Source organism: Aotus nancymaae, unplaced genomic scaffold (assembly GCF_030222135.1).
Source record: "Aotus nancymaae isolate 86718 unplaced genomic scaffold, 86718_ANA_hifiasm-v0.15.2.pri h1tg000115l, whole genome shotgun sequence".
Classification (NCBI taxonomy): domain Eukaryota; kingdom Metazoa; phylum Chordata; class Mammalia; order Primates; family Aotidae; genus Aotus; species Aotus nancymaae.
This window is the reverse complement of record NW_026988530.1, coordinates 7,811,503-7,827,554: the sequence shown is the minus strand read 5'-3', so window position 1 is coordinate 7,827,554 and position 16,052 is coordinate 7,811,503. Positions and strand designations below refer to the sequence as shown.

General features: G+C 43.3%; 1 protein-coding gene across 1 annotated transcript; it reads left to right on the top strand.

Annotated features, from left to right (window-relative positions):
- The first annotated feature begins 229 nt into the window (after positions 1 to 229).
- LOC105727343 (uncharacterized protein C2orf78) lies at positions 230 to 6,763 on the top strand. Its single transcript, XM_064370989.1, has 4 exons — positions 230 to 252; positions 717 to 856; positions 3,234 to 3,995; positions 4,791 to 6,763. The coding sequence occupies exons 1-4, from the start codon at positions 230 to 232 to the stop codon at positions 6,761 to 6,763; spliced, it is 2,898 nt and encodes a 965-aa protein (XP_064227059.1).
- Positions 6,764 to 16,052: the final 9,289 nt, after the last annotated feature.

Sequence of the window (16,052 nt, the reverse complement as noted above, 5' to 3'; positions counted from 1 at the left end):
GACCCCTGCTCTGGGAGTTGACAGGAAGTCACATCCATGAGTGTAAAAATGAAAGATCAAGGCTTGGCCCAGAGACAATGCCTAAGATCAAGGGGAAAAAAGAAGAGCAGAAGAGAGATCCAAGTCCAACCTGGCCCAGCCTGGGCCAGCCCAAGGAAGGTAGGATTCAAGGAGAAGAAGTTAAAAGAGAGGAGCTTGGGACCACATCATTTCCTACAAGGGGCGGTCAATGAAGTTAGCTCTTCAGCCAAGGTACAAAAGAGAGCTTTTTAATCTCTTCCTTTGGCCCTTAAAAGCAGCAGTAAATTCATTAATCAGATTCACTGTAATGCTTTTAGAACAACTGTAATTGCACAGCTTAGATGTCCCTTTCCTTTCTCCGCGGGGATACTGTGCATGTACTATACAATTTTAAATGTATAGTATTATATACTATGAAATATGGCATATAAAATATAAGAGTTAGTCAATGATGTTAGTGAACATATACAAGAAACACTGAGATGATCTTGCAGGATTTCACCTCCCTGGAACTCAGCCACTTAGTACTGTTTCAATTTTCCCACCACGTCTGCCAGCCAATCCCATCTTCTCGTGGACCTGGCCTCCCTATTGGCTATCGCACACTTTTAAACTGCCTGCTTTATGACATCATTCTCTCCCCAAGCCTATCAGCACCTGGTAGAATCTTGGGGTAGCCTATAAATTTGTCACAGTTGGCCAGTGACCAGTGTGACCGGTGGCCTTCATACTGGACACACGCATGCCTTGGCTTCAGCCACCCAGACATCCACTAGGATCGTCTCTTCATCCCCTGTATCTACAGTTGATGTTTCTTCTTCTCTGACCATGTCAGGTAAAGAGAGAAACTTTCTTGACAGTTTTTCATTCAACTTCTTTCCCCCTAACTTTAGATTTCGTTACCCCTAGAGTCCCAAACAGCTTGGAATAACAGGGAAAGTATTCAAGTAGAAATCTAGAGACCTCATTTCAGTTTTGGCTTTGACATTTACTAGCTGTGTGACTTTAGAGGACTCTTTGATTTTCTCACAAAATCTGTTTCCTCATCTGTTACATTAGGATAATAGGTTGGTTATTCCCTCTTGCCCCTTTCTTTTCAAATGCTGAGTCTTAAAGGGCACACGTATAGAAAATGAAATCAGACACTTTTGAGGGTGTTTGTTTCAACAGAAACCCAGAGAAAACCTAAGTGGCATAGAAAACTAGCAACATATTCTGTGGTGGTTCATGTGTAACAGTCTCCCTCCACTAATATTTCAACTTCACTATTTTAAATTTAGTGATGTTTTAAATATTCAGCCAGGCACGGTGGCTCACACCTGTAATCTCAGTGCTTTGGGAGGACATCTCCCTCACTAATATTTCAACATTTCTGTTTTATATTTAGTGATGTGTAGTGATGTTTTTAATATTCAGCTGGGCATGGTAGCTCCCACCTGTAATCTCAGTGCTTTGGGAGGCCGAGATGGGAGAATCGCTTCAGCCTAGGAATTTGAGACCAGTCCGGACAACATTGCAAGACTCCATCTCTACAGATTTTTTAAAAAAAATTGGCCAGGTGTGGGGGCATGCCAAGTACTCAGGAGGCTGAGGTGGGAGGATCAGTTGAGTGTTTGAGCTCAGGTGGTTGAGGCTGCAGTGAGCCATGTTCACACCACTGGACTTCAGCCTGTGTGACAAGGCGAGACCCTGTCTCAAACAAACAAATAAACAAAGGTAATAGTCACGCTCTGGAGATTCCTCTCTGAACTAGATGGAAAGAGAAAATGAAGAGTACTGGGTTATAAGGAGGCAGATATTCTAGGGTAGGAATTTGGGATTTTAAATGAAAGCAGAAGGACCCGGTCCCCTACACTTACCCTTGGGATATGCTCTGGAGAATGACACAATGATTTCAAGAGAATATAATGTATTTTAAATTTTAGAAGAAAAGCAGAAAGACAACAGAGTGAAATCTATTCAGAATAGGGCAAAATGAAGTTGGTTTTAGCAAACACTTACATCAATAAACTACGAAGGAAACAGGCTAGAATAGAGTATCCCTAGAAAAAGCAGCTTATCAGAAGTCACATTCAGTTGTTTTTTTCTGTTGCCCTTTTGAACATAAATGACACTTGACAGTTTTTAATATAAACATTTTAGAAATGTGTTTTAGAAATGATGCTTCCAGGCTGAGTGCGGTGGCTCACCTCATAATCCCAGTACTTTGGGAGGCCAAGGCGGGCAGATCACTTGATGTCAGGAGTTCGAGACCAGCCTGGCAAACATGGTGAAGTCCTGTCTCTACTAAAAATACAGAAACTCAGCCATGTGCAGTGGTGCATGCCTATAATCCCAGCTCCTCGGGAGGCTGAGGCACGAGAATTCCTTGAGCCCAGGAGGCAGAGGTTGCAGTGAGCTGAGGTCAAGCCACTGCACTCCAGCCTGGGTGACAGAGTAAGACTCCGTCAAAAAAGAAACAAACAAACACACACACACAAAACCATTTCTTCTCAAACTATTAGGTAGTATTTTGATTTAGGATAAAAAGCCAGGTGTGAAGAGGGCAAAGAACGACGCTTCAGATTTACCAGTGGCCTGGCTTAAAGGTAAATGCTGGGAAATGTCACACGACCTGTAGAAGCAAAATGTGACAGTAAGGATTATAAAACTGATAGCTGTACTATATCCTGGTAGGCCCAAATTGCCATATTAAAAGTTCTATTTCTCCTGGTTTCTGGCTGTGCTCAGAGAAAAGAGTCCTAGCAAGGAAGTCATGGTAATGATATTAACATAATGGTAAAACATAAACAGGTCAATCTGACCTCTCTCAGCCTCAGTTACTCATCAAATAAGGTCCCTTTCTAAGGACCTCCCACTTCTAAAATGCTCCAATTCTAGGAAATTGTTAGGAGTCAATACTCACCCAGATTCTAGGGAAAGATAGGGAAGGGAGAAGGTTGCTTCTAGCCTAGGAAATAATGTACGAACCCAGACCTCTTGGGTCTTCTGCACATCTGTGCCCATATTGGACACAAAGGAAGTTCATCAGAACAGGACCAAACTGCTTCAGCACTCATGGCCATCATAAAGTGTTTGGCTTGTGGTATCTCAGTGAGTATCAGTATTAGAGGCTTCCTGATTGCAACAACCTTAAGATAATGCTGTTCTCCAAATAAGGTGAAATTTCCTCAATCTCACCAGTTTGTTCATCTCTCTCTTCTTTCCTGCAGAACATTTCCAAAATATTTCTTTACTTGGAACAGCAAATCATCTGCAGCTCTCTCTTCCTGTGGTGAGCAGTGCGGTTTCCTTAACAGGAAGCATCTCCAACTTCTCCAGAGCCTCTGTTCCAGCTGTTGGCTCAGCATGGCTACTGCCATCAGCCTCTGGCACCTCTTTCCAGCCACTCACAGGCAGTGCCTACCTTTACCAACATTCTAGCACAGCTATGTGGTCTGGGGTTAGTGGCCAGACCCACCGTTCTACTTCAGCTGCCTCTTACCCAGGTGCTTTTGAGTGGGACATTACAGCAAGCACAGCAAAGAAGTCATCCTCACTCAGGGACTTCACTGTGACTGTCATTGACCGGAACACAGCTGTCTCTTCCATGCCTATGACAGCCCAGCATAAAACTTCAGATGCCAATATTATGGCCTCTCTGTATCCAACACTATCTGACAGCCTCGTTCAGGGGATAAAATCTCAAATTCCAAGTCAGCAGGGCCATAGCCTGTCACTTCCCTACCAGAAAGGAAGCCAGGTCTATTACTATAATCCAGGCACACTGGGGCCTCAACTGTCTGGAGAACTTGGCCCCTGGCTGCAATCCCATGGCTCTGTGTCATCTACAGGAAATAGGGCATCTGCCCATCAACCAGAAATGGTGATGGTGCTAAAGGAGGTTCAGCCCACAATTGTTCTACCAACAGTCTCCACTTCTGCGATGTATTACTCTGTGTCTGCTCAACCCATCACAGAAACCAGTTTTCAAGGTGAGTACAAACAACAAGAAAAGAGAAGGATAAATACAGCATTGAAAGGGAGGGTCAAATTTATAGCTGAGTGGTAAGTCCAAGGATAGGCAGAATTTAAGTCCTGAGACTTTAACCACTGTTCTTGGGCATTGCTCTCCATTTTCAGACTCTATCTAAGAACACCTTCTAAGCGGGAAAGTGGAACACTATAATGGCCATCTACGCCACATTTAAGAGAGTCACAAGAGATACCACACTTTTTAGTGCCCTGGCTGATCAGTTCCCCTGCACCAGACGCCGTAACATCCTTCCTTAATGTATTACTTTAGTCTCTTTGGAAGGCACTTCAGAAGTTTTATCTTGGCAGTGACCTTCTGATTTTCCTTAACTTACAATAGGATTTAAGACCTTCTGCTCAGAGATCCTCTCCAAAACAAACAGGCTCAGAATCTGTGCTTGCTTACGTATTTCATGAGGAAGGGCTCCACTCTCTCCCCTAGTGCATGGTGTAAAGGGTTACCCTATATGAGAAAGTGAGGCTTTATAAAACATCTCCTATTTAACAATCACTTTCACTTTTTATTTGGCTTACAAAAACCCTATGAAATTCAAAGGAAGCCAAGAAACAATCATACCAAATGATAACCGGTAAGAGAAAAGTCATTGCCTATCCCCTAATGCAGGGTCTTGGCCACAGTCCTGAAGAAGAGCTAGTAGAAATCCCATGTTAGAAAGGTATCCGATTGCTGCATTGGTGTGTAGGGGGAGCATCTCACTCACCAAGGATTGACTTCTTCCTTCATTCCTTTGTAGTGATGGAAACTTCCCTGGGGATGAATACTTCCCTGGGATTGCAATCTCCAAGCCAGGCATTTTGCCTGGCACAAACTTCAGATTTCTCCAAGTCCTGCAGTAACGGAAATACCCAGTTATTACTTGAGAGTAATCCATCACCTCAGCTTGGGGACATTTCAACAATAGCTCCAGTCCAGAGTCCACCTAATCTCTTGACACTGTCTCCAGCTCCAAGCCAGGACAAAACTGAGAATCAGAATTTGGATGAGATTCAAAACCTGTCAATGCCTCTAGATGCCTACCAGTTCCCAAAAGAAAATCAAGATCCTCCACTGCTTCCGTTAGAAATCCCTGATATTCACCAGCTTCTGTCCTGCATTGATCCTCTCGGCCAAGAGGAGCAGCCTGGGTCCGAAAATACCAATCTGAGAAAGAACAGCTTGAGTCTTGAGGGCCAAGGGATACTTGAAAATGGGATGGAGTCTAGCAGTGATTTTGCGGACATCACTATACTGGCGGAGAATACTCACCTCCACTCGATCTTCAGTTCCTTACAAGATCTTGACCAACCCAAAAGTCCCTCCATCTTCAGTTCCTTACAAGATCTTGACCAACCCAAAAGTCCCTCCACAAAGAAAGTCAAAGATCCCAGTGCCATCAGGGTAAATCAGGTGCAGGAAAAGGCAACTGTCATAAAGGGTCACTCTGATCAAGTCTGGAAGAACAAGCATAAAGCTGCTGAGCCTATCCAGGGTGCTCCCAAGGCCAAAATCCAGCCAAAGGACACAGAGAGCCTATTAGAGGGAGAAGGGACTGCTTGCGGTGCTACCACCGGTGACAGCGGTTCTGTGAACAAAGGTAAGTATTCTAGCAACAAACCTCACAAAGCCGCATCCAGCAGGAACCGCACAACTAAGAGGCCTGGGCAGGAGAAGGCCAAAAGGAGCAGAGAGAACAGCTCCAGGAAACCTGAAGACAGTAAGCAGTCAGGGACCAAAGTCAAGGCAGAAGAGAAGCAAGCCATTCCCAATATGAAGCGGAAGAAAATTCAACCTGAGCTTAGCCAACAAACCATCAAAAAGCCACGAAGCTCCCTAGCCACACGCATGTTAGAGTCTGTGCAAGTTTTCCATGCACTGGGGAAAAAGACCGACAAGAAAACTGGATTCTCCTCCTCCCAGACTCTGGGAAGCTCAAACAACACCCAGAACACTCGGCCATTCTCAGCTCTCAAACCATGGCGGGATACCCGACGTGAGATGAAAGGCCTGGAGAAAACTCAAGTCAAGGCCCAGAAACTCGATGACAGTGCTGAAAAAGAGTGTCCATCTCCATCCCAGTATGAGTTGCCACCACCTGGGAAGGTCAAGTTGGCACTTTTGCCCTTTCCAACCCTGGACAAACCTGAAGCTCAACCTGTTTCTCGGCAGCCACACCCTCTGGCCTCACGTAGGCCTGCTGTGGCTTGCCCTGTTCCACCTGGTTCTACTAACTCAGCTCAGTCGACTGCAGTCAGTTCGTCCCAACCGGCTTCTACCAACACATCTTTGACAGGTCCTGCCAGACCAGCTCAGCCAATTTTGACCAATGCAACCCAAGCCAGTTCAGCCAACCCTAACCAGCCTCCTACTGCCTCTCAGTCTGCTGCTTTCAGGCCAGCACCCTACAAAACATCATCTTGCTCTTCTCTCCAGCGGGAGCCTGTTTCCACTGCTGTGACCAATCTCCAGTCACTGCCCAAGAGTGAAAATGAATTTCTAATCCAAGACTTCAGCTTACAACGCAGGCCATGGAGGAAACCCAACATTTCTGGGCCAGTAGTGTCAACGCCCATCACGAAAGAGCAGAGGCCAGAGCGTGAGGCCATGAAGAGGAAGGCTCAGCAAGAGCGTGAGAATGCTGCCAAATACACCTCTTTGGGGAAACTGCAGTTCTTCATCCAAAGGGAAAAAGATATGGCAATTTCCCAATACTATGGCTGCAGAATCTAAGAGCTGCTGAGACTGTTGGCTTTACTTTGGATACCAGCTGCTTTTCCAAATAAATAGATAGATACTAATTTATCCATTGCGATAATAGATTTTTAAAACTTAATGAAGAAATCTAATAGAAGTAATGGATAAGTAATAAAGAGGCTTTTGAGTTTTGAGATGCCGTTGACTCAGGGTTTTCTTTTGGGGGTTGGATCAAAGGGTGCCTTAGAAGGAATTATGGTTGGGCGCGGTGGCTCATGCCTGTAATCCCAGCAGTTTGGGAGGCCAAGGTGGGTGGATCACCTGGGGTCAGGAGTTCGAGACCAGCCTGCTCAACATGGTAAAACCCATCTCCACTAAAAATACAAAAAACGGCTGGGTGTGATGGTGGCTTCCTGTAATCCCAGCTTCTCGGGAGGCTGAGGTAGAAGAATTGCTTCAACCCTGGAGGCAGAGGTTGCCGTGAGCCGAGATCACACCACTACACTCCAGTCTGAACAACAGTGCAAAACATTATCTCAGAAAAATAAAATAAAATAAAATAAAATAAAAACAAGAAGAAACTAATAGATGGATGGTGGGAGAATAGACAGAAGAACTGAGGAAAGATCAAGGAACATGGTCCAGGACTAAGAAGGTCAAAAGGGGAGAGATTTCATGGGCTTATACAAAGAATCAGAAATGGGGGAAACGGCAGAAGTACGATGCAGAATCTGAGGTTAGGACTGCAAGAAAAAATTTGGATAGAAGTTGAAAATGGCAGAAGATAAGGTTGGGTGGACCAAAAGAAATGTACAAAATCTCCCATGGATGATGGCCTATCAGATAGGTGCTTTAGAAAATAAGATTCAGGACTCATCTCCAACAGGTTTGGGTTACCTTATACATATATGATCACAGTTGACAAAGGTCAGTAGAAAACAGGGGAATCTACCACCAGGGGACTGGCAAGGGCTCACAGTTCTAGGTGCAGCTGATAACATGGGGCACAGCCAAGTGAACTGCAGCAGCTTGAAGCTGACCCAGAAAAGACCATGGTGTATAGATCACCATTGACTCACCACCTATGCACGGGCCAGTGAGATGCACTACTTCAGTTCAGCTTCACAACAACACACAAGACCACTAACACTGTGCCCCTTTCCTAGTGAGGTAAACAGCAATATAATTTTTCCTTAAGCTTTGAACGCAAAAGGGAACAATAAAGAAACCTCATTAGACCTGATCTGATTAGAAGTCACACCTGTAATCTTCAGGCCAACTCTGGTCTCCAGGTGGAATTCCAGGACAGGTTTGTATCACTGGGTCCATTCCCAATAGGCTGCATAGGACAGTCCGGAGAAATTGTCAGGATACCACCTTCTTCTCTCCTGGGCTGCTCGACTGGCATTTGGCTTCACATTCCAAGTGTACCTCCTGCATGAATAGTCCTCTCTAGGGAGACCGGGAGGAGGGATATGGCCTCTTTGGTAAACATTTGAATTCTGCGAAAATGTTCTTAAAGCAAAACCAAAAGTAATAAGCCATTACTAGGATTAATAAAATAATTTTTATTTATTTTAAAATCATATTTTTATAAAATATTTCAAATTTATATATTTATTTACAAAATAATTATACTCTACTGTTTCCCACCTGTGTGACCTTAGCAGATGAACTGCTTAACTTTTATTTCCCTAACCTTCACAGTTAGATCTCTGCTTAATAGAGTTTCGAGTTGATTTTATTTTTTATTTTTGAGAAGGAGTTTCCCTGTTGTTACCCAGGCTGAAGTGCAATGGCTGATCTTGGCTTACCTAAACCTCCACCTCCTGGGTTCTGTCCATTCTCCTGCCTCACCCTCCTGAGTCGCTGGGATTACAGGCACGCACCACCGTGCCCAGCTAATTGCTTGTATTTTTAGTAGGACGGGGTTTCACCATGTTGACCGGGATGGTCTCGATCTCTTGACCTCGTGATCCACCCGCCTCGGCCTCACAAAGTGCTGGGATGACAGGCGTGGGCCACCGCGCCCGGCCCCTTTCCGCTTCTTTATGCTGTCTTTTAAGAGCAAAACAAAAATTAATTTGGACAAAATTAAATGCTTTCTTTTTAATTCATACTTTTTATGTCGAAGGAATCCTTTCATATTTTGAGTTAAGAAAGATTTCTGATTTCTCTTCTATTACAAGTTTCATTATCTTAACCTTCACAGTTAGATCTCTGCTTAATAGAGTTTCGAGCTGATTTTTGTTTTATTATTATTATTTTTTTTATATAAGGAGTTTCGCTGTTGTTACCCAGGCTGGAGTGCAATGGCACGATCTCGGCTCACCGCGACCTCCGACTTCTGGTGCAATGGTGCGATCTCCACTCACCGCAACATCCGCCTCCTGGGTTATGGCAATTCTCTTGCCTCAGTCTACTGAGTAGCTGGGATTACGGGCACGCACCACCGTGCCCAGCTAATTTTTTATATTTTTAGTAGAGACGGGGTTTCACCATGTTGACCGGCATGATCTCGATCTCTCGACCTCGTGATCCACCCTCCTCGGCCTCACAAAGTGCTGAGATTACAGGCGTGTGCCACGGAGACTGGCCCCTTTCCTCTTTTTTCTGCTGTCTTTTCTAAGGAAAACAAAAATTTATTCTGAGAAAATTAAATGCTTTCTTAGTAATTCATACTTTTTATATCTCAGGAATCTTTCCATATTTTGAGTTAGGAAAGACTTCTGATTTCTTTTCTATTAGAAATTTCATTATTTTAACCTTCACATTTAGATCTCTGCTTAATAGAGTTTCGAATTGATTTTTTTTTTGAGACGGGGTTTCGCTGTTGTTACCCAGGCTGGAGTGCAATGGCGCGATCTCGGCTCACCACAACCTCCGCCTCCTGGGTTCTGGCAATTCACCTGCTTCAGCGTCCTGAGTCGCTGGGATTGCAGGCACGCACCACCATGCCCAGCTAATTTTTTGTATTTTCAGTAGAGACAGTGTTTCACCATGTTGACTGAGATGTTCTCGATCTCTTGACCTCGTTTTCCAACAGACTCGGCCTCCCAAAGTGCTGGGATTACAGGCGTGAGCCACTGTGCCCGGCTCCTTTCCTCTTTTTTTATGCTGTCTTTAAAGAGAAAAACAAAAATTAATTTTGATCTAATTAAAAGCTTTCTTTTTAATTCATACTTTTTATGTCTAAGGAATATCTTCACATTTTGAGTTAAAGAAGATTTCTGATTTCTTTTCTATTAAAAGTTTCATTATTTAAAACTCCACATTTAGATCTCTGCTTAATAGCGTTTCGAGTTGTTTTTTTTTTTTTTTTGAGATGGATTTTCGCTGTTTTATCCCTGGCTGCAGTGCAATAGAGAGATCTCGGCTCACTACAACCTCCGCCTCCTGGGCTCTGGCCATTCTCCTGCCTCAGCCTACTGAGTAGCTGGGATTACAGGCACACACCACCGTGCCCAGCTAATTTTTTGTATTTTTCATAGAGTCGGGATTTCAATATGTTGACAGGCATGGTCTCGATCTCTTGACCTCGTGATCAACCCGCCTCGGCCTCCCAAAGTGCTGGGTTTACAGGCGTGAGCCACCGGGCCCGGCCCCTTTCCTCTATTTTATGCTGTTTTGTAAGAGCAAAACAAAAATTAATTTGGAGAAAATAAAATGCTTTCTTTTTAATTCATACTTTTTATGTCTAAGCAATCTTTTCACATTTTGAGTTAAGAAAGGTTTCTGATTTCTCTTCTATTAGCAGTTTCATTATTTAAACCTTCACATTTATTTCTCTGCTTAATAGAGTTTCGAGTTGATTTTTTTTTTTTTTTTTTTTTTTTTAATTGAGAAGGATTTTCGCTGTTGTAACCCTGGCTGCAGTGTATTGGCGCGGTCTCGGCTCACCGCAACCTCCGCCTCCTGGGTTCTGGCCATTCTCCTGCCTCAGCCTACTGAGTAGCTGGGATTACAGGCATGCACCACCGTGCCCAGCTAATTTTTTGTATTTTTCATAGAGTCGGGATTACAATATGTTGACCGGCATGGTCTCGATCTCTTGACCTCGTGATCCACTCCCCTCGGCCTCCCAAAGTGCTGGGATTACAGGCGTGAGCCACCGCGCCCGGCCCCTTTCCTCTTTTTTTTGCTGTCTTTTAAGAGCAAAACAAAAGTTAATTTGGACAAAATGAAATGCTTTCTTTTAAATTCATACTTTTCATGTCTAAGGAATCTTTTCACATTTTGAGTTAAGGAATATTTCTGATTTCTCCTCTATTAGAAGATTCATTATTTAAGCCTTCACTTTTAGATTTCTGCTTAATAGAGTTTCGAGTTGATTTTTTTTTTTTTTTTTTTTTTTTTTGAGACGGATTTTCACTGTTTTAACCCTGGTTGCAGTGCAATAGCGCGATCTCGGCTCACCGCAACCTCTGCCTCCTGGGTTCTGGCCATTCTCCTGCCTCAGCCTACTGAGTAGCGGGGATTACAGGCACGCACCACCGTGCCCAGCTAATTTTTTGTATTTTTCATAGAGTCGGGATTTCAATATGTTGACCGGCATGGTCTCGATGTCTTGACCTCGTGATCCACCCGCCTCGGTCTCCCAATGTGCTGGGATTACAGGCGTGAGCCACCGTGCCCGGCCTCTTTCCTCTTTTTTCTGCTGTCTTTTAAGAGCCAAACAAAAATTAATTTGGACAAAATTAAATGCTTTTTAATTCATACTTTTTATGTCTAAGGAATCTTTTCACATTTTGAGTTAAGAAAGATTTCTGATTTGTCTTCTTTTGGAAGTTTCATTATTTTAACCTTCATATTTATATCTCTGCTTAATAGAGTTTCGAGCTTTTTTTTTTTTTTTTTTTTTTTTGAAACGGAGTTTCCCTGTTGTTACCCAGGCTGAAGTGCAATGGCGGATCTTGGGTCACCTAAACCTCCACCTCCTGGGTTCCACCCATTCTCCTGCCTCAGCCTCCTTAGTCGCTAGGATTACAGGCACGCAGCACGGTACCCAGCTAATTTTTTGTATTTTTATTAGAGACGGGGTTTCACCATGTTGACTGGGATGGTCTCGATATCTTGACCTCATGATCCACCCGCCTCGGCCTCACAAAGTGCTGGGATTACAGGCGTGAGCCAACGCGCTGGACCCCTTTCCTCCTTTTCTTGCTGTCTTTTAAGAGCAAATCAAAAATTAATTTTGACAAAATTAAATCCTCTGTCATTCATACTTTTCATGTCTCAGGAATCTTTCCATATTTTGAGTTAGGAAAGACTTCTGATTTCTCTTCTTTTAGAAGTTTCATAAATTTAACCTTCATATTTAGATCCCTGCTTAATAGAGTTTCGAGTTGATTTTTTTTTTTTTTTTGAAACGGAGTTTCGCTGTTGTTTCCCAGGCTCAAGTGCAATGGCGCAATCTCGGCTCACCGCAACCTCCTCCTTCTGGGTTCTGGCAATTCTCCTGCCTCAGCCTCCTGAGAAGTTGGGATTAGAGGCACGCACCACCGTGACTAGATCACTTTTTGTATTTTTAGTAGAGACGGGGTTTCACCATATTTACCGGGATGGTCTCGATCTCCTGACCTCGTGATCCATCCTCCTCGGCCTCCCAAAGTGATGGGTTTACAGGCGTGAGCCACCATGCCCAGCCCCTTTCCTCTTTTTTATGCTGTCTTTTAAGATCAAAACAACAATTAATTTTGACAAATTAAATGCTTTTTGATTCATACTTTTTATGTCTTAGGAATCTTTTCTTATTTTGACTTAAGAAAGATATCTGATTTCTCTTCTATTAGAAGTTACATTATTTTAACCTTCACATTTGGATCTCGCTTAATAGAGTTTCGAGTTGATATATGTATATATTTTCTTGAGGCGGAGTTTCGCTTTTTTTACCGAGACTGGAGTGCAATGGCGCGGTCTCGGCTCACCGCAACCTCTGCCTCCTGGGTTCTGGCAATTCTCCTGCCTCAGCCTCCTGAGTAGCTGGGATTACAGGCACGCACCACCGTGCCCAGCTAATTTTTTGTATTCTTAGTACAGACAGGCTTTCACCATGTTGACCGGGATGGTCTCGATCTCTTGAGCTCCTGATTCACCGGTCTTGGCCTCCCAAAGTGCTGGTTTTCCAGGCGTGAGCCACCACGCCCGGCCCCTTTCCTCTTTTTTATGCTGTCTTTTAAGAGCAAAACAAAAGTTAATTTTGACAAAATTAAATGCTTTTTAATTCATACTTTTTATGTCTAAGGAATCTTTTCATTTTTTGACTTAAGAAAGATTTCTGATTTCACTTCTATTAGAAGTTTCATTATTTAAACCTTCACATTTAGATCTCTGCTTAAAAGAGTTTCGAATTGATTTTTTGTTTGTTTGTTTGTTTGTTTTTTGAGATGGATTTTCGCTGTTGTTACCCAGGCTGGAGTACAATGGCACGATCTCGGCTCACCGCAACCTCCGTCTCCTGGGTTCTGGCAATTCTCCTGCCTCAGCCTCCTTAGTAGCAGGGATTGCAGGCATGCACCACCATGCCCAGCTAAGCTTTTGTATTTTTAATAGAGACCGGGTTTCACCATGTTGACTGCGATGGTCTCAATCTCTTGACCTCGTGATCCACCCGCCTTGGCCTCTCAAAGTGCATGGATTACAGGCGTGAGCCACCGCGCCCTGTCCCTTTCCTCTTTTTTACGCTGTCTTTTAAGAGCAAAACAAAAATTAATTTAGACAAAATTAAATGCTTTCATTTTAATTCATACTTTTTATGTCTAAGGAATCTTTTCACATTTTCAGTTAAGAAGGATGTCAGATTTCTCTTTTATTAGAAGGTTCATTATTGAAACCTTCACATTTAGATCTCTGCTTAATAGAGTTTCGAGTTGAATTTTTTTTTTTTTTTTTTGAGACGGAGTTTCGCTGCTTTACCCAGGCTGGAGTGCTATGGCGCGATCTCGGCTCACCACAACCTCCGTCTCGTAGGGTTCTGGCAATTCTCCTGCCTCACCCTCCTGAGTAGCTGGATTACAGGCATGCACCACCGTGCCCAGCTAATTTTTTGTATTTTTAGTACAGACGGGGTTTCACCATGTTGACTGGGATAGTCTCGATCTCTTGACCTCGTGATCCATCGGCCTCAGCCTCTCAAAGTGCATGTTTTACATGCATGTGGCATCGGGCCCGGCCACTTTCCTTTTTACGCTGTCTTTTAAGAGCAAATGAAAAATTAAATTTCACAACATTAAATTCTTTCTTTTTAATTCATACTTTTTATGTCTAAGGAATCTTTTGATAATTTGAGTTAAGAAAGTTTTCTGATTTCTCTTCTATTACAAGTTTCATTATTTAAATCTTCACATTTAGATCTCTGCTTAATAGAGTTTCGAGTTGATATTTTTTTTTTAAGATGGAGTTTCGCTGTTGTTACCCAGTCTGGAGTGCAATGGGGCAATCTCGGCTCACAGCAACCTCTGACTCCTGGTGCAATGGGGCGATTACTGCTCACCGCAACCTCCCCCTCTTGGGTTCCGGAAATTCTCCTGCCGTAGCCTCCTGAGTAGCTGGGATTACAGGCACGCGCCACCGTGCCTCGCTTATTTTTTGTATTTTTAGTAGAGACGGGGTTTCACCGTGTTAACTGGTATGGTCTCGATCTCTTGACCTCGTGATCCACCCACCTCGGCCTCTCAAAGTGCATGGATTACAGGCGTGAGCCACCGCTCCCGGCCACTTTCCTCTTTTATACGCTGTCTTTTAAGAGCAAAACAAAAATTAATTTTGACAAAATTAAATGCTTTTGTTTTAATACATCCTTTTTATGTCTAAGGAATCATTTCAAATTTTCAGTTAAGAAGAATTTCAGATTTCTCTTTTAATAGAAGTTTCATTATTGAAACCTCACATTTAGATCAATGCTTAATAGAGTTTTGAGTTGACATTTTTTTTGTTTTGTTTTGTTTTTTTTGAGACGGAGTTTCGCTGTTGTTACCCAGGCTGGAGTGCAATGGCGCGATCTCGGCTCACCGCAACCTCCGCCTCCTGGGTTCTGGCAATTCTCCTGCCTCAGCCTCCTGAGCAGCAGGGATTGGACGCACGCACCACCGTGCCCAGCAAAGTTTTTGTATTTTTAGTACACACGGTGTTTCACCATGTTCACCGGGATGGTCTCGATCTGTTACCCTAGTGATTCATCCACCTCCACATCAAAAAGTGCTGGGATTACAGGCGTGAGCCACCGCGCCCTGTCACTTTCCTCTTTTTTATGCTGTCTTTCAAGAGTAAAACAAAAATTAATTTTCATAAAATTAAATGCTTTCTTTTTAATTCATACTTTTTATGTCTAAGGAATCTTTTCATATTTTGAGTTAAGAAAGATTTCTGATTTCTCTTCTATTAAAAGTTTCATTATTTTAACCTTCCCTTTTAGATCTTTGCTTAATAGAGTTTCGAGTTTATTTATTTATTTATTTTTTAATTTTTTTGTGACGGAGTTTCGCTGTTGTTACCCAGGCTGGAGTGCGATGGCGCGATCTCGGCTCACGGCAACCTCCGCCTCCTGGGTTCTGGCAATTCTCCTGCCTCAGCCTCCTGAGTAGCTGGGATTGCAGGCACACACCACTGTGCCCAGCTAATTTTTTGTGTTTTTAGTAGAGACGGGGTTTCACCATGTTGCCCACGATGGTCTCGATCTCTTGACCTTGTGATCCACCCGCCTCAGCCTCCCAAAGTGCTGGAATTATAGGCGTGAGCCACCACGCCCGGCCCCTTTCCTCTTTTTTATGCTGTCTTTTAAGAGCAAAACAAAAATTAATTTGGACAAAATTACATGCTTTCTTTTTAATTCATACATTTTATGTCTAAGGAATCTTTTTATATTTTGAGTTAAGAAAGATTTCTGATTTCTCTTCTATTAGAAGTTTCAGGCCGGGCGCGGTGGCTCACGCCTGTAATCCCAGCACTTTGGGAGGCCAAGGCGGGTGGATCTCGAGGTCAAGAGATCTAGACCATCCTGGTCAACATGGTGAAACCCCGTCTCTACTAAAAATACAAAAATTAGCTGGGCATGGTGGTGCGTGCCTGTAATCCCAGCTACTCAGGCGGAGGCAGGAGAATTGCCTGAACCCAGAGGCGGAGGTTGCGGTGAGCCGAGATTGCGCCATTGCACTCCAGTCTGGGTAACAAGAGCGAAACTCTGTCTCAAAAAAAAAAGAAGAAGAAGACGAAGTTTCATTATTTTAACCTGCATATTTAGATCCCTGCTTAATAGAGTTAGCAGTTGACATTTTATTTTATTTTTTTAATTTTTTTCAGACGGAGTTTCGCTGTTATTACCCGGCTG